Raw genomic sequence first — 19090 nt, 5'->3', positions numbered from 1 at the left:
TTTTTTTTGTTACACGGGAATTAACTAACCAAGGTATCTCGAAATACTGAACAGTTCTGGGCAAGCCATTCTTTTTATATAATAGTGGAGGCTTTGACTTTTTTAATCAAGTTTCTTTTCCCAAACAAAGTGATAAAAGTCAAAAGACTCAAGTTATTTAATACGTATTTCCTTTAACAGAGAAAAATTTACTTTCGCCGTATAATCTGTTAACGTGCATTTAAAGAACACACAAAGCAAACATGGTTGTTTTGACCTTGGCGAACGACTTCAAATGATGTTTCAATGCAGCCAAAGAACTATAACAATATCTGTGAAGGTGCTTATGGCACCAGTGCTGTTAAAAGGCCACGCAGAGGATCATTGGGTCCCCAGTCTTCTTCTTCTTGAGCCACACTTCTTGAATGAAGGGAGTTCTGGAACTTCTTGGTCCTCCTCTGAAGGTGGTCACCAAAATGTCAACATGCATTTCCCATTTAAAAAAAGTGTATTTTAGGGCCTGGGCTCCCAACAGCATACAGAAAAAGAAACCGATATTATAAACTAATGTTATACCTCTGCCAGCCAGCCATAAGGTGGACCGGTATAGACAAAGAGTTCATGCATCAATGGGGTTTCTACCACCCAACCACTCTATGTGCTTTAATTTAAAAAAACTTAAGTACCAAGATAAGCAGAGCTTTTTGGATCTTTGGGGACACCTTAGGCTTCTCTACATGAGCTTCCTTTTAATCATAGGCACTCATTTGAGGTTAGTTAAGAAAGTCCAATTAGCCTAGAACATGGCTTGCGTGCTTCTTGAGTTATCTGGACTGTCACGGGCTGATCCTCAGCTTGCTTAAAGATTACTCCATCATTAACAGTCTCAAGGAGGAAGACCAAGCTCCACACCGCCTCTCATCTCATCCCTGTAACCCCAGGGGCCACAACTGCCATAATACCACATTGTTTTTGAGCCCCTGGAACTATTTCCTTATTCATTCATTCATTCATTCATTCATTCTTTCCTGGCTGTTGCTTCTTTATAATGTTACAGACTAATGTATAAATGATTGCTGGTGCCGAGCCGCACACAGTAGAGTACTTAGAAATGTTTATGATGTGAAAGATGTTAATTGTACAAATGATGTGCCTGGATATACATGGTGAAGCTGTCAATGCTTGTGTTCTGTATCACAGCACGTCTTGTATGTGAAATATATATCTGGTCTATGAATAAACACAGTTTGTGGTATTCCCTAAGCCCTTCAGGGTCCAGATGTTCTATTCAGTCCTACTGTGAACATGAGCAGCAGTCACCTGCGCTCATTGAGTTACACCTCAACTGAGTTAAATATTCAAGCTCTAATAGGTCAAACTTCCCTTTGATTGCTTATTGCTCTCGGAATAAATAACTGATCCAGAGTTGTTCCTTACATGTTGTGCTTCTGTTTGAACCATTTTTTGTTGTTGGTGGTATCTCTGTAGTCTCACTGGGTTCTACAGTTGGACCCAAGGAACACATAATCTATTGGCAGCATCGCTGACCGGTTCTGGGCTTCTGGCAGGAATGCTGACCATCACTTGGCAAGTCACAAACAAGTGATCCCTGCTGAGCTGTTGAATTGGACCTTGGCTTTGATTGGTCTTCTCCTGGCATTCCCATGTATTTCTGGGACAATGAGGATCTGACTTATAAGGAAGCTCTACATAGTCTTACCCGTATTCTGTCTGTTCTGCACAAGTTCCAACCATATTTCTTATCTGTCCATTTTCCCTGACTAATATGCAACTAGCTGCTCATACCATCAAATGTACCACCAAGCATGCGCAAGATCATTTTTACCTTATGTAAGCAGGGAGAATATGAGATGACAGTAAACAGAATGTAAGCACATCTGTCCTCCTTGCTACATTTCAGGTTAGAATTAATGCACGGTTGGCGGACTCATCCCCTGCGGAAACAGGAATCCAAATATACTATGTTGACCTTCAAGAACAGTTGGGAGATATTTGTTCAGATACATGGTATCCATGTTTTTAGCTTCGCCATTAACTAGCTCATCACATATAAACATATCCCATAAAACACATGTAGAGTATATGGAAAGAAAAAAATACAATATTATAATGTATCTTGTGATTTAAGACGATATCACTAAAATAAGGAAAATATATGTCTAAAATGGTAAGTGCAAATAAAGAAAATAGAGGCCGATTCCAACTGGCGTTCTAGCCAAGGAATCCGAAAGCAAAAGTGGATTTAGGTAGAAGCAAATCATACCGAACAGTGATATCGTCTCACTTTACTTATGAAACGGAACAAAATTGTACAAAATATGAGAATTGCATGCAACAAAGGCAAGGGCGAGCATCTTTAGAAAATTGACTGTGTTTACATAAATTACTCAAGTATGAAAAATGAGCTGTCTTCTGCGAGACAGCCAAAGCTTATTCATATCATCATTATGCCTTTCATGTGTGCGCTGCACTCTCAGGCAGGAGATAGCAAAGAGTTTCTGCCTTATCTACCAGCGCCAGCCTCACAAGCCTGTATAAATTCCTCTTGGTAAGGTAGTCGGTTGTGAATGGAGTCAGACTGCAGACAGTGTATGCGCGCACCCACTTCTCAAACCTTAGTTTAACTTTGATTTGACTAATTTGTTCATTTAGAGGTAAAAAAAATAAAAAAATCCAACAAATATTTTTTTTTTCTGAATCCGGCTGTGCGCGATCTTTTGATCTTTTATTTCTTTAAATATTAAAATGAGAATGTCGGAACTCTCGGAATCTTGTACTTTGCCTACCATTGATTTGCTCTCTTCTTGCGCTTCATGTTGTGAAAATGTAATAAGGGAAGACATGCTACCTGCTGACCTTATCAGTTAACGGGGATTTTCTTAAATAACTACGGGGTTTAAATATTCAGATACATCAAAGCCCAAGCAAACATGTAGCAAAATCAGAATCAGTCGACCGGAGGATACTAATCTGGGTTTATGTAGAGGAACAATGTGATTTAGAAGAGTTATTTAACTTTGTATCATCAGATTAACACTTCCCGGAATTCATTCATGTCAATCATGGAAGATCTTCTCGTTAAAAGTAGGCAATTTATCATCTGAAATGTTAAAATGTATCAACCTTAAATAAGTGAAATCCACTATATTACCTAGAAATAATAAAAACACTATTGGTTTTGGCAGACCCTTGAGGATCTCTTGAGGCAAAGGTGGGTCCAGACGTGGACCTCTTTGCTCTCTTGTGTCTAGAGAGTTGCTAACTAGACCCCGCTGATGAGGCCCATGAAGGCTGAGATGTACATCTAGGGTTGTTGGTTGCCTTTCAGGTCTTGACTGCCATTGGGGTGGGATCCCATGTCGATGGAGACTTTTCCTCCTTAATCGCACCAGAGATGCTCCCAAGCGGAGCCGCGCCGTAGGACAGGCTATGAAGCGGCTGCGTGTTCTTGGTGAGCATCTCAAACTTGTTTTGTATGGTATGCTAAAACAAAAATTGCATTGTTACTTGTTGATAAACGTCCAACAATAATCCAATTAAGAACCTCTTAGAGTTGGTAATATTCAGGTTATTGTTGGTGGTGTAGATCCGGATTAGATCTTTCGGGCAGGGCTTTCATTTTGTAAACTTTTGGGGCACTTTGTGTTAATTTGTGTTGCCCGAGTAAAATGCTCTTTTGGGCTGAATTGTTTGTTTCATTCTAATTCAACTGTTGGTTTGTTAACAAGGATTCCTGGGCACTCAGCCTGGTTTTTGACAGCGCCCGTAAATCATAGTCACCTTGAAGACGCGCATTTTTCATGAAAGCCTTTAACTTATGGAAAAATCCGCGTGCCATGGTAACTCATTTTGATGGAGCATCAGAGAAAAAGAGAAACATCCCCTTTCATAATTCTGTCCGTTCTGTGTATGCCTTACTTTTGAATGACCTTAAATGTCTTTTCTTTCGCTTACCTATCAGATACAATATAAGAATAGCAAACAGACGTCTAAGCATCCAACCCATGCCCTCCACGGCCTACTGGATGAACCCTGGCTTAGGGTTACTGTTCGCAAATGGCCCAGTGGTATTATCAGGCAATACGCTCAGTGCCTAGTGTCTAGTTGAATCAATATTGCTCAAAGTGTTTTTAATATCTGGACTCAAAAAATATTAACCCTTTAATAGACCACCACTATGATACCTTAGTGACTTTCCGATGGTCGTAAGAAGACTTGTACAAGACTGAGGAGCGATCCCCGAAGGAAGGAGAAAACTCACATTTTTGGTTTGAAATGTGTTGTTTCAGGCTATGCCCTGTTTTGGAAGTACTTTGAAGTGCACTGAAGAGGAGGTACAGAAATTCTGAATGGAGTCACCTGTATTCAAGCAGGGATTTCAGCTGTGATATAACACTGAAAAGTTTGAATGCTCACATATCATTAATAAGAAATAGAATATGATGGAGTCAGCTCCAGATTCTAAGAACCCATTAAAAATCTTTAAAAAGCAAATGAATTAGTGAATGAAAGGTACAGTTAATCCTGGCTACAAACAGCTTGCAAGCTTTCCAAGAGCTCTTGACATCTCGGCGTGACCCGCTGCATCGAACAAACGCTATTTTTCATCATTGACTATTCATGAAGGCAGGACATACTGCTGTATGAAATATACTGTCTTTATTTTTGGATGTTTTTAGTCCCCAAAATGTTTTCTCCGGATATTTTGATGATAATATGTTTTTAAGGACATGTTTGGTAGGATCTAATCCTTTAATGGCGATTGTTTGCTTTGGGTCAAGAGTAGCTTGTAAAGCAAACCCCAAGGTCACCCAAGCCATCAAGTGGCCACCCAACCTGTAGCATAAAGACACAACTTATATTTTCAGTTCCATATATGGGCATACATTTCTTACTAAATTACGTGTTAATTATTGAATCAGTGAAAATAATGAAATCCTAAAACAGTGATTGATTAGTGGACTGGGCTACCATGATACAAATTATTGATTCTCAACCACAATGACGCTGAGGTTATTATTGAAGATGATCCTCCCATCTTTGGTAGAACTGCACCCAGGACCTTTTAGATCCTGTAGGATCTGATCTTTCAGATCAGGAGGAGCATTTTTCTTGAATTCACAGGTCTCAGTCAAGAAGTCCAACAGAAGTTCCCCGTTTAGATCACCGTCAATGAAGCATTCAGTTATGTCCATGTCGGACTGCAAATCGTAGCTTTTATATTTTGCGCCCATGGAACTCAGTATGTCTTGGATATCACCCGCCGTTATGTACAGGCAGAGGTCATTCAGCGGTAACCGGGATCCATATTTCTTCCATAAAGTAGACCATCCACTGGTGCCTACAGAAAACAAAAAGTGGGAATTAGCCTTGAGCAAAGACAGAATAACCAAAGAAAACCAAAGATACAGCAAAGAAGCACTAAATCCTAATCTTTTTATTATGATTAAGAGCTTGGGAGTAAACTGTGTAGAACTTTTGAAGTTTGAGCCACGTGATCAACGTAGTTGGGCTTGATTTGGAAGACTGTTGCCACCAATTATCCATCTCTGTGTCACAAGAAGCCATTTTGACAATTTTACTGCTAGATATGACTTTGATATCCTTTTTAGCCAACAGATAAATGGTATTTAGAGCAGGGCTGGACTGGTTATCACAAATCGGACCTGGCACTTTAAGGCCAGTGGCCGCCTGAAGTACAGCCGATTGATGGATATGCGCAGTCAAGTGAGAAAGGTGCGACGGAGGCCAGTCAGAAGTGGTCAGAAGCAAAGAATCCTGTATTCATGGCAGGGATCCCATAATATATTTTTACCACGGTATATTTTTCTTTAATTATCCGTTCCTTACCAGACACGAGAATGATGAGGAGTTTCCCATGTGGCGCCAGGCAGCTCCTGAAGAATTTTAAAGTAGCGGGAACATCTTTCACATAATATAACATCTACGATTAGACAAAAAAAAAAAAAAATACATTACTAAAATTAAAAAAAAAAAAAAAATTCATTTAAAATGAATGATAACAGAATAAATAGAAATATACGAATAAACAAAAATATGAACATTTGACACTTTAAACGGTAAACGATTCGGCATAAAAAATAGATCTATGACCTAGAGCTTGTAGAGCTAGTAGGCCAATGGCTTAGATGAGGTGTTAAAAAAGCATTTGTTCACTTAACCCCTTCATGACAAAGCCCATACATGTACGGGCTCACAATGCATTGTTTTTAATGGGTTGAGCAGCCTTCCGGTAGAGATGGTAGAGGTTAATCGAGCAACAGTTTATTTACACATGGGATAGATATAAGGCTATCCTAGGCAAAGACGAAGTATAATCACAACTGGGATCTCTTTCCGGGTTTTTCTAGCCACGTAATTGGCCCCAGTTCTGGTCAGGGTTAATATGCATTGGCACACAAAGACGATATCCCTGTTTGAACTTACGTGCCAACACCAACGATGAAACCTTTGATGGTTTCATTGCGTAAACGGACTTTTATCGCGTCCGAATACCAAGCAGGGGTTACATTTTCAGGTCTTGGCGTATTTCCTAATACGGTTTGGGTAAGAAATCACCCATCTGTTAAACCAACGTTTTTCGCAACAGTTACCTGAATCATGTGGATAAAATCAAACTTTTTATTTTGCTTCTCTTCGTGTATTTGCTCCTCGAATTCATGCGACGTTTTCTTGTACCAGTTGAAAGTGATGTTACTGAGTCCCGTTGTCTTGGCAACGCGTTCTGAAATGCACGGAGCAAATATCGCACATTTCATTAAAACTGTCCGGGATTAATAATTACATCAAAGTTTCGCTGATTAGTGAAATGTTCACGAAGCGTCGGAATGAGTTCAAAGTGCAAAAAAAAACAACATTATTATTATCATCGAATAGTAAAAAATTGTATCTTTAAACACAAATATTCTCCATATTATTATTATTTATTGTTTTATATAGCGCCATCGAATTCTGTAGCGCTGTACAACGGGTAAACAGGACATAACAAGTCGTATATAATAATTCAAGAAATAGGAATTAAATGAGCTAACAATTGCCCTGATATAAGGTCATTTTTATACAAATTTGTATCAAAAACAATGAGGATTTTTAGTAAATGGCGTTAAATAAATAAATAAATAAATAAGCTGGGAAAAAACATAATTATGACAGATAATTGAGGAAAATGATTTTTTACTTATTTATAATAATAATATTTAAATTTATGGTATACCTACCCTTATAACTTAAGATTTGCTCAGCACTTGGTTCCACAATATGGTTATTAATCAGAACTCCGGGATATCTCGCTTGTATTTTTGAAATCATTTGCAAATCAATTTCACCTAAAAACAAAAACCAAAACACTAAATTGAAATTTAAAAAACAAAACAAAAAAACACTATAAATGGCATTTTTGGATAAAATATGGTTATTAAAGCTCATTAATATATTTACTAAAATGGTTATTTGCTTAAAACACATCTTACGTTTTCTTTAATTATTATAAGAAAGGGGTAATTTGCGACACCAAATACTCTATTCTGTTAAAGAACAGAGAAATGACCACAAAGCAGGAATGTGTCAAATTTATCATAAGTAATATTACTATTTCTGAACCATGTAGCAATTTATAACTACACTCATGTCCGTACTACATCATTTATTTATTTTCTCTCCTCCTTCTCTCTTTCTAAACTTTTTTCCTCTTCCATCTCCCTTTAGTATTCATCCAGTTAGTGGATCATCATTCCTTGGGGTTAAAAAAAGGGGCTATTTTCCAAATAATTAATTATTAAAATATTATAAAATATTAAAATAATTAAATTAATGTTAAGCTAATAGATGTAAGCCGATCTGTCTGGCGGTTTAATTCCTGAAAAATGACAGGGAAACTTTATTAAAAAAAAAAGTCTAATTTTTTTTTTAAATGACCAATCAGTGCCTGCTTTTGTGTCACATGACAATTAAGTGTTCCCGGCAAAAAAATTTGAATGAGACAATATTTTACTTTATAACAAACCAGGAAATTAAAATGCAACCTGGCAAAATTCCACAAAATTCCATGATAAAAGCATTTATTTTCATAATAAAAAAAATATTTTCTTGATTAATAAAAAAAAAGAATATTTAACTTTTTCGACATACCTGAACCACTTCCTACACCCAGAATATCAAAGGCGGGCTTCTCATTTTCTATACTGGAAAAAAGTTAAACGCAAACAATAGAGACATTACTGAGTTGGGTCAACGATTACTATTAAAGGTTATTAATAATAATAACTAATAATAATATTAATATTATGTTTTGGTATTTAATGGTAAGAACTTTCTGCTGATGTGGAATAATCATAACTGGGAATGTTTCAGGTTATCCAGTGCTCTCCCTTTAAATGGGGAGTGGCTTTTGTAAAGGGGTGGGGCTTACCATATGCAGCCTGCAAGTAGGGGTGGAGCTATCATCACAAAGGCTTTAGTGGGAGGGGAGTAGGCGAGGAGTGGGCGTGGCCTCTCTACTGCCTGGAGAAAGAAGAAACTGACTCGGAGACCCAGAGAGCCGAACTTTACCTGGAGACTCCGAGTTATAAATAGTAATAATATATGCATTTTTTGGGCTGTGATTTATTCTAATAATACACATAATAAAATATATGCATTTCATGACACAGTATTTATTAAAATTCAAAACATTTCCAGAGATATATCACGATCTATAGATACATATATTTAACTTGCGCCTATAGTTTAAAGAAGTATGGACCCCTTTGGTCACCATGGGGGTTTATTCAATAAGTTGGCAGAAGATTGGGCGTATCATCATACTGACTTCCCGTTACATTATTAAGGAAGCTTCTAGATGACCCAGTATAAAGCATATTTAAATCAGCCCCTTTTTGTCGAGAAATCCGCTAGGGATGGCCCTTCATAATGCATAGAGTATTTCCCGGGAGCCGAAGCCACGACTCTCCTGCCAACTCCTACCTTAGCGGATAATTCCCATTACACAGCATACAAAAGACAGGAGATTATCAATAAAGGTAGGTAATCGAGGACAAACCCCTGCATCCATAAATGACACCGCGGCCCAACGTAATAAGACAGTAACCCGCAGATGATTTATACGAGCGCCGGTTCCTTTAATATGTATGAATCTCTGAGCACAAATACAGCAGCAGGTAATGAATGAGTGTCAGGCAGAATAATCTTTACCTTGATATAATCTCGGGCAGTTTTGTTTCAATAAATTCTTGCATGCACTGGTGCTCGGTCGAATTCTTAAGGAACAAGCGGAACGACTGCACATATCTGCCGTTGTCTGAGAGCAAGCTTCTCATCGCGGGCTCCATTTCTCCCGTTTCACAGCTTGAAGGAAGGAGGGGATCGTTCTTTAGCCTTCCTTGGAGTCAGCTAAATTTCCTGCCTGGAAATGATCTGTCTTCAAACACGTTGCTTCATCCCCACGATAAAAAAAAGCCACCTGTAGGGAAACGGTCTGAGTTATCTGCAGATCTCGCTGGTATGCGAATGGCATATCTATATAAATACATATATTTACATTTTAATGACAGGTTAAGCGTAACGCTGCTCCATGCACCATCTTAATTTCCTGTTATACTGTATTTTTTATTATATTATTTTCGCATTGCACTCTGGGTAGAGGAGAGAAATAACGAGCAGCGGTGATAATATTCCTTTGAAAATAAATAGACGCCGTTATGAGCCGTGCTGCGGAATGTACTAAAGCTCATAATAATTATGTACTTTTGCTTTTCATGTCCACTCTTTACGGTCTTATCTAAATTTATCTAAATTTATAAAACAAATCATCCTTCTTCACGTAAATACACACAATTTTAGTGGCTCTTTAAAATGAGGAGATCTCAGAGTTTCTCGTGAAACTCTACTGCTACAATGTTTAAATCGGCAGTAGGTCTGTAGGGGTGACGGGACCCGCAGCCCACCGAGGACTCAATCGATATATGCCCGCTGCAGCCCTCTGCCTTGTGTCTAGTGGGATATGCCCGAAATCTGATTATTTTCATTGTACAGCACCGCGGAACATGATGGCGATATATAAATCAATAAATAATAATAAATATAGAGTGGTGGTATTTTTTGTAAACTTTATGGTTAAGATCATTTCTATATTTACTTTGTGCTCTGGACGGCTATTTATATTGACTTAGACCTTTGAGTCACAGATACCTTACACACCCCTGTACTAATCAAAGGGTAAATAACCACAGCGCACGGGGCTGGGGAGTCTACTAGTGCCATACTATGGTTTTAACGAATATATATATATATTTATATACCCTCCTTACCGGTTTCTTCTGTAATTCAAACTGTTATGTTATATACTACTTGTTATGTCCTGTTTACACTTTTGTACAGCGCTGTGGAACAGGATGACGCTATATAAAAATAATAATAATAAAATAAATAATAATAATATTTTGTTCCCTTGTCTTAAGAGATTTTTCTGTTCTTAGAAATTTCACAATTTGTTTTTTTTTTCCCTACGCCAAATAAATGTTTTTTTTTTCAAGTAGCCATCTCAGAAGAGTGATAACCAGAAGCTCTGAAAACAGTAACCCGTCTGTTGTGTAAAGGGTTAAGTCTGCAGGAGACGCAGGAAGAGGCCGGCTCTGAGGGATCTGCATTACGTTTCTGGATACAATGTATTTAATGGCAACTTCCATGCATCAGATGCACATTGATTGTTAAAGTGAGGTTCCTTTACTTACTTGTTTATCTTCCTGAAGATCATCTGTTGACAGAAGCTGCTTGAAATTGCATCAGATGATCTGAAACTGGAGTCTCTTTCTCTCTCCTCCCCCAAATTCCTCTAATGCCATGTGGTCAGGAAGTGTTACTGGTTCATAAACCGAACACAAGAGAAGATTTGTTCCAGTGTGTGTGCGAGTGTGTGTGGGAGTGCGTGTGTATGGGTGTGTGTGTGTACAGTGTACTGGCTGACCCCTCAAGGTTTGCCCCAACCTCTCTCCTTTTTGCCAGTCACATATATAATGATAACATTAACAAGATCCATGGAAAATAACAGTACTTTCTTGCATGAAATATCTGTCTTAATCACTAGCTCACTAGGTGCTGACAATCTAGAATGTAAAACAATAAATATAGGCCTCGGAAAGGGCTGTCGGGGATGCAGTCCTGTGGCGGATTCAAAAGAAGTCAATTAGGATGGTGTCACGCCAGGTAAAGACGTCAGGAAAGGGATCCAGATTACAGAGCTGGTAACACCTGATGGGCAAAACACGGCACAGAAAATTTAGTGCAGGAGAACAGGGAAGAATCTTGGTCAAGGCAGGACGAGGTCAGGTAGACCGAGAAGGACTCAAGACGTCAGTGCACAGGGGTAAGGCAGGAACGAAGGTCAAGGCCAAGCAGAGGTCTGGTACACAGTTCAGGATCCAATGGTGACAGTACAACGGGTAATATAACTCATGGGCAAGGCAAGAAACTGGATACTGGTGCAGGACTCAGAAAAAGGCAATAACAAGGAATTATGCCCAGTGACTAAAGATAGCTCTTGCATGGTTAAGGGGTACAAAGAGAGTAAGGGTATATATAGATATAAGGCGAAGGAGGTGCACACCCAGCAATTAAAACTGGGCATTTGCTCCCCTTTAAATCTTTGCTGAGTAGTGTGGCTGTGTTAAAATCACCGTCATATGATGATTTTTTTTAACCATCCCCATCTGGTTGCCCTGTTTTTGTAGGTTACATAAAAAATGTGGGGTCAACTGTATTTTCCTGCATAATGATCCCAGTTATACACATTTTTTTCAATGAAAATCACCTACTATTCACACTTTCGTGAATCACCCCTGATTTGTTTGCTAGGGTCCCCCCCCCTAACTTTATCTTGGAATTAATGCTGGTGTCATATTAACTCACCATTAATCACCTCTCGGTAAATAACCAAGCCACTCCTAGTTACAGACTAATTTGAAGACAAATGGATACTCCGTAAGTGATCAATTAATAGCCATTAAGAAAAGGAGTCTTCAAATTTGTAATCAATGCTAATGAACTCGTAACACTCGTAATTTATTCACAATGTGTACAAACATTTACTACAGTTTGTCTGCCTTCCTTAGATGGACAAAAATCCATTTACAATTACACACAAAAAAAATCCCACATCTAAGAACAGCCTATAACTATCTTCCATTAATGATTACAGCATTCAGAGTATCCAAGACCAAAGCCTTCACGTGTGGTCTGACCACCATGGAGAAATCGTAGTTTTTTAGCGATGAAGTCCAAGACGTGTTCCCCGGTTTTGTTACCTTGCATAAAACATTCCGTAATGTCCAATTCTGCCTGAATTTCCTGTTTTTCATCTTTAACTCCAACGATGTAAAGCAGTTGCACACGTGGTGCTCATCTAAGCTGGCTTCGCATTTGTTTCTTAACACGGCCCAGCCACCTTCTCCTGTAATGACAAGCATATCAGAAATCTTACAAAGTTGCAAAACTGTACTTCTTTTAACAATATTAAGGGTTTTTTTGGTAGAAAAGAAGAAAAGTAGACAGTAGCAGATCAAAGTGACGGACGGTTCCAATGCATATGGTTATTTGGGACCTTCCACCATGATATCTCTACTATGGTTGGAGAATTTATCTAAAGAGAACAAGAAATGGGTTTTCTTACAATCCCTCTTGTTAAGCATCAAGATCTGTGTCTCATTGAGGCTAAGCTGTCTTCCGTGCTCCTTTGAGGGTCTTTTTCCATCACTAATGGTGCCAACTTATGATGTCATAACTCAGCACTATTACCAGTATTGACTGCAAACGAAGACCACAGAGAGCAGTGAAGAAGGGTCCATGTTAAATGTCTTGTGTCATAAGTCTTCTGACCAAACTAAACATAGAGGACAGAGGTAGCACATGGAAAGATTTAGGAAGGGCAAGAGTTTGTTATCCTATTTCTCTCAACGTTAAACTTCTCCAAAACTGGCACTTGGGAATGGCGTTTGGCCACAAGTCATCTGGAATAAACTGTAGCCTGACCGAGTAGCATTAACATTTTATCAATAGGACCATTTTAACTTTTGATCCATTAAAATGCAATTCTGCTCGTCCCATAAAGGTATCTAAAAGGTGATACATTGTTTAGGTGCAAAATTTAATTCAGTCGTTGCTTAGTTAAGTGCGGCACAAATATTTTAGAACGTTGTGTATTTACCTGAATTTAGAATGATCAGAAATTTCCCATTTGGGGTCAGGCGGTTTATGAAAAATTGAACAGCAAGAGACAAATCATCAAGATAATACACCACCCGGAATTATAATTCAGACAAGAACACATAATAGGGGTCGCAGGTAGAAAGTCCTTCTAGTGATTGCAGGGTCACAGAGCTGTGCGTGCTACTGTATAATTATATTGTTTTTATGCCTCATCCATTTTTAGGGCAATGAGAACGATAAAATAGTTTAAATGTAATTTAATGATCAAAACTTTCCTGTTTTATTCCATGAACTTAAAACACCCCACGGACTTTTTTCTACCATTTTTAGGTTTCAGGTTATTTTTTTTATCCTTCAGCGTGCAGCCTACGCAATCTGCCCAGGTTATTCGCCTGCGTTCCATGACAATCCTCCAACGTGGCCTTTTCTCCGACTTTTGCCCTACACCAGCACACCAGTAATCCTCCAGCATTAGGAAGATGAGGCATTACGCCCTATTTCCATATTAGATATCTGTTTGCGGTTTTGTATGACTTTTGTTTTATCTTCTAGGTTTTATATCCCTGAAGTCCAACCACATAATCAACAGTTGAGTGCTCATCTGAACTCACAAACTTTAACCAGGAGGAGACAAGAAGAACAATAAAAAGATAGATTACTGAATAAATGGTAATTTCCCATTAAATAAGAAGTCCCAAGCCAAACTAACCACAATATGAAGGCGATGCCATTATAGGTCCTTTCATGGTTGGTTGGCAATAAGAGAACACAAAAGAACCGCGTTTCTGCTGAAAGTTTCTGGGTGAGCAGATACAAATGTATCAGTTTTAAAATTTCATTCATCAGCACTCATATCCCCTTGAGAGCAACATTTTGTGAATTATTGCAAGTTAACCCTCTAACTTACCTGATGAGTTAGGTTTTTAGGGAATCACCCCCAACGCTGTCTCTGCACACCTGTATCATATGGATAAAATCATATTCCTGGGTCGCATTTTTCCAGTCTATTTCCTTCGGGTTTTCATCCGCGATATTCTTATGTCAAGAAAATTAGATTTTATTCAGATTTAATACATTTGCAATACGTTCTGTAATGATACGACTCTTGGGCTTAGTACATATACAACTTAGAAAGATACTAACATAGAATCTGAAGAGTAGAGAAGAAGGGGTACTTCCCAGTTCGACTCCTTAAACTTGTCTTTCCAGTGTTTATTGAGAGATGTTGAATACGGTTGATGATCCCACTGAGCCCAGTTGATGTGGTACCTGGCGTAGGCCTCTAGGACACTACCAGAGCAGTTTCTCTTCTAGTTTTCAGTATTTTAGGAAAAAATGAAATGTTGAAGGAATTGTACGAGGGGATAGGTAAGTGCTGCCATCTGCTGCCATCTGCTGTTTAGTTTCATTTCCAATATTTGAAATAAACCCTCTATTAATTAAAATGAAATATCGGGAAGTTCAGCATGTATTACTTTGTTGTGTACTTTCAATAACAGAAGATGATATATATATATATATATATATATATATATATATATATATATATATATATATAGTGTGCTCTTTAGTGATGTATCCAGGCTAAGGCTCACTATGCCAGGCCTAGAGTGGGTCCAGGTCTGAGGTAGTCCTCCTGCTACAAAACTGGGGCAGATCACCCTCTTGGGCAACCCGGCTCTGCGATGTCCCGTGGCTCATTGGGTCAGTTCCATTGGAGATCTTCGATTAGCCCAACCAGCCCATTATGGAGGTTGTGGGGCTCAGCACAGCCTTCATAGACTGCATTAGAAGGCGCTGTGCCTTTAAGACACAGAGCGCCAGAATATGACATCATACCATGGGGCTGTGTGTCTTAAAGGTACGGCGAGCCTTGTGGGGAAGATGCCGACTGCGGAGAGAGACAGCTAGGAGAGCAGGTCTTGGGCAGCACGTTAAGTAAGTACATCTGCGGCTCTGTACCGCGGGATGGATTAGAAGATCTCAGAGAATAATATATATTATGTCAGTCGAAGGTTTCTGGATCTCTAGATCTCGCTGGTATCTACTTGGTGCTAGATGGAAAATATCTAACGAGTCTAACAAAAATGTGTAAATAGTTTTAGCAATATTTGGTTTAAAAGCATTGGCTTGTTATAAGTTAATTGGCAATAGTTGGCAAGATAAGCCAAATAATTTGTTTCCTGTCCAGAATTGGTTCTTCTTTAGATTCTCACATGCTTATAAATTGTAAATAATTTACAGATAAATCAAAGAAGGGCCTCTGAAATGGTGACTTTACTAACAAAATATACCAGGAGAGACATGCAAACCTAATATAATAAAGTCCCACAAGGGTTATGTTTTTGATTAAAAAAGAGGAGGACAAGAAGTAGGAGCCATGATTTGCAGTTAGGTGAGAATATTCTATATTTTTAGAATATTTCTATATTATAGAAAGGGTAGTCAATATATGGGATAACATTCCAGTGGAGGAAGTATCTGCAAACACGGTAAAGGGAAGGAAGGTGATGTGCAGAAAGCTATTCAAAAGAATAAGTAAAAAATACATATATATATATATATATAAGGCCAAAATAAATGGGCGAGTTAAGCTATTTTTATTTCAACAAAATCTGTTTGTACTTAACTTGTGGCATGGGCTTAGTTAATAATGTCCACTAGATGGTGCTATTAGTACATTAAAAAAGTTCAAAACTAACTTTTTTAAGTCAGAATATACAGCCCCCCCCAACAGGGGAGTGTTAGCGCTAAAAGCATAAGAAGTACAAAAAAAATCATCTTCAATCTTAAAATTTATGGTCACTTTTTACTTTCTCAGAGGGATTGTCTGCAAACCTGGGACTAAAGATTTAGGGACAACTCAAACGATCTAAGTAAGCATTTGTGCGAGATGTCTGAAGATATAGAAAACAACCAAGCAATACTTTTTAGGGGTCCTTAGATCACCCTCCTTACTTTGTCATCCCATTGGACTCTTAAAAAAAGACATTCATGAATTATTTTCATTATGGAATTTTATTTTTCATAAAATGTTCCTTTATTTCACTGGTGAAGCAACAATTAGGCAACTCAACTGTCCAGATCTTCAACATCTTCCTTCCACCTCATTTTTGGGGAGAGTAGGTTTTATTTCCTTTGGTGCAGCCAATGGGGTAAAATGACTAGAGTAGAACACCTATATTTTAGGAATGTTTAAGCAACCAGTGATAAATCTGTCATTGGTTTTAGATTATCTTGAAATTAAAAAAAAAGACCCCTTTTAAGGCTGCGAATTTTTTTTTTAAAGGCACTTTTTTTTCATTCGTTTCTTTTATGGAAATCCACTATTTTCATTACATGAAAAAACAAATTTGGTGGATTCATTTGTTGGCTAATTGAAGTGTAATACATTACAAGCTTTCCAGACCTGGGTATCTTCATGGAGAGGACCTGCACCATCCCCTCCTGATAACTAGCATAGCACACACGCTCACACTGACCCCAACACACTAACACACACACAGCCATACTCGCTCCATCACTTCACACCTTACACCATCACACCTAACAACACCTTCTCACACCACCCCATACCTCTCAAGAAGTCACACCATTACCTTGTCTAGAGCTTTAACATATGCTTTTACAACATGTTACCTGACCCCACTGTGCTCCTACCCCCAAAAGCGGACTGGCCCAAGCCGGCCCTATTAAAATAAATTAAAATGGCCCAGCAGACAGTTAATGATCCCTTCTTCAGACATTTATAAAAAGCTTGAAATCTACTATACTTTAGTAAGTCAATAAAGCTATTACATTTACTACATTTGCTCTTTTTCTCACCATGGTAGAATTCTACTTTCAATTGAGTCATTGTTGCTGATCCTTTTATTAACATTCTATTGTTTTAAGTTACCTAATATACACTGATCATTGTAGATTTACACAAAATGCAGTCTTAATATTAATTGAAGTGAATATACAAGCATTTGCTATTTAACATTTAACGTGGATTTTAGTGCAAACATCTAGCTACTAATTAAAAGTGACAGCAAAAAAAAAAAAAACAATGACATTTTTTTTTCCAGCGCGGCTTGGTAATGAGGTGATGCGGCGTTAATGAAAGAAGACTGATATAATTAAGTCATTTGCCTAATTTCGATGTTAGTAAATTATCATGTCACCGGCAAACCTCCTCCTTTCAAATGAGTCTTGAGGGCAATTGTCGGGATTTTTCTTTATATTTAAGGGGGAAAAAAATAGCTACTAGCTATCACAGGCAGGGATCGGTGGATCAATTTTTGTTTACCAAGTTACTGATAACCAGTGATTAGTAGATCACATCAGCAGATGGCTAGGCGTGGGAAAAAAAGGGGGCAAATGTATATTGAGGGTATTCTGCTGTTCCTTTGCAAAGGGGGGGGGCACCAAAAACATTTCAAGGGGCCACTTGGCTATCTGCATCAAAGCGCATGTGATGGCTGGAAGAGAAATGATATTACATTATAATAAATGCATGTTGCTGGTCTCCACTCTCAACTGATAGCTTACAACGTCTCTTGAGCACTCCAAGAAAACCTCGCATGCAATCACAGTGAGAAGAAGAATTGGAGTCCAGATAAATCGGGAACAGTTTTATAGCTGAGACGGCATTATGTGCTTCAATCTAATCGCTGAGAGGGTCAATAATACGCAGTCATATAATACGGAGTCAGGAATGAGATACAGATAAGCCGCCGTCTGCCGATCACCAGTTACGGGGCCATCCGACTATGCGGTCTAATAAGTTGTCGAGTGCATGCTAATGACATCACTACGGATGGAAAAAGTGTTTTGAAGGCCACTGGCGTTAAAACGAGTCCCCCCCTCCCCACCCACACTATTTAAAGATTTTTTTTGCACCAAGTAAAAACTATAATTACATTTGTGGAAGAATAACAGTTTCCAGGAAAAAAAGGATGAAAGTGGAGAGCAGCTGAACATCTGTTCATTACAGAGCCGCTTCGGGTTCCTGATGTTTTGAGCGGAACGTGCGGAGGTTTGTGATCTTAAGGACAGAAGAAGTCCAAAAAAATAACTTGGGCTTTACGCTGCCGTTCCCCCCGCATATCCCGCTTGTATAAATTGTAATCATTTTTAATATGCAAATTATGCCCAAATGTGCACTTTCACAGTTAAATTTGACCCTATTTATCGTATATTCTCTGTGGAAGGTCACGATTCTATTCTGTGGGCACAAGGTCGGCCCCATCCGGCCCCCGTCTAGTCGCCCGTTTCTCCTGCTGTAAAGACTCAATCAGTCGTTGGTCTCGTCTTAGGAGCCGTATGTCTATCCCATGCATGTTTAATACCCTCACTGTATTACCCTCTACCACTTCTGCTGGAAAGTGGAGGACAATATGGGTAAGGAGCGTATTGCTCTCAGGATACTATTCTGATTATTGGAATTTCCTGGATATTTATTGTTAATGTCAATAGTGCTTTACATATTTGTTAACTCCATGGTGAGTATTTTTAACCATGTATTTTTTGATGGTTATAGAATGGATAGGTGCACTCTATATAGAGTAAGATCCAACTATACTTGAATGATTCAGCACTTTATGATTCTTATGATGGTTTACATGCACTTGAGACACTTTATATATATATAGCCATATTTCCTCCATATGCTCTGATTATTTTCCTAACAAGCCTCTGTTGTCTACATAATTAAATGCTTTATATGTTTTATTATGAATTAATTTTTGTACAATAAAATGATATATTTTATATAAGGGCTTGCGTAGAACTCTTTTCTTGCCAGGTGTACAAAAACACTTCTGCTGGAAGCCCGCTCCACTTACCTACCACCCTTTCGTTGCACACAGGTCATTATTGTGTTTTTTTA

At 38.4% G+C, this 19090-nt stretch overlaps 1 protein-coding gene across 1 annotated transcript; it reads right to left on the bottom strand.

The window, feature by feature from the left end:
• Positions 1-4982: 4982 nt before the first annotated feature.
• On the bottom strand, positions 4983-9347 carry LOC149285172 (histamine N-methyltransferase A-like). The gene is made up of 6 exons (XM_089495718.1): positions 9211-9347; positions 8149-8201; positions 7239-7346; positions 6615-6745; positions 5851-5944; positions 4983-5341 (listed from the first exon to the last, which is right to left on the bottom strand). Exons 1-6 carry the CDS (start codon positions 9345-9347, stop codon positions 4983-4985), a joined length of 882 nt encoding a protein of 293 aa, XP_089351844.1.
• Positions 9348-19090: the final 9743 nt, after the last annotated feature.

Source organism: Sceloporus occidentalis, unplaced genomic scaffold, assembly GCF_023333645.1.
Source record: "Sceloporus occidentalis isolate IW3139 unplaced genomic scaffold, rSceOcc1.0.p SCAF_83, whole genome shotgun sequence".
In the NCBI taxonomy this organism is placed as follows: Eukaryota; Metazoa; Chordata; class Lepidosauria; order Squamata; family Phrynosomatidae; genus Sceloporus; species Sceloporus occidentalis.
This window is presented reverse-complemented; position numbering and strand designations above follow the sequence as displayed.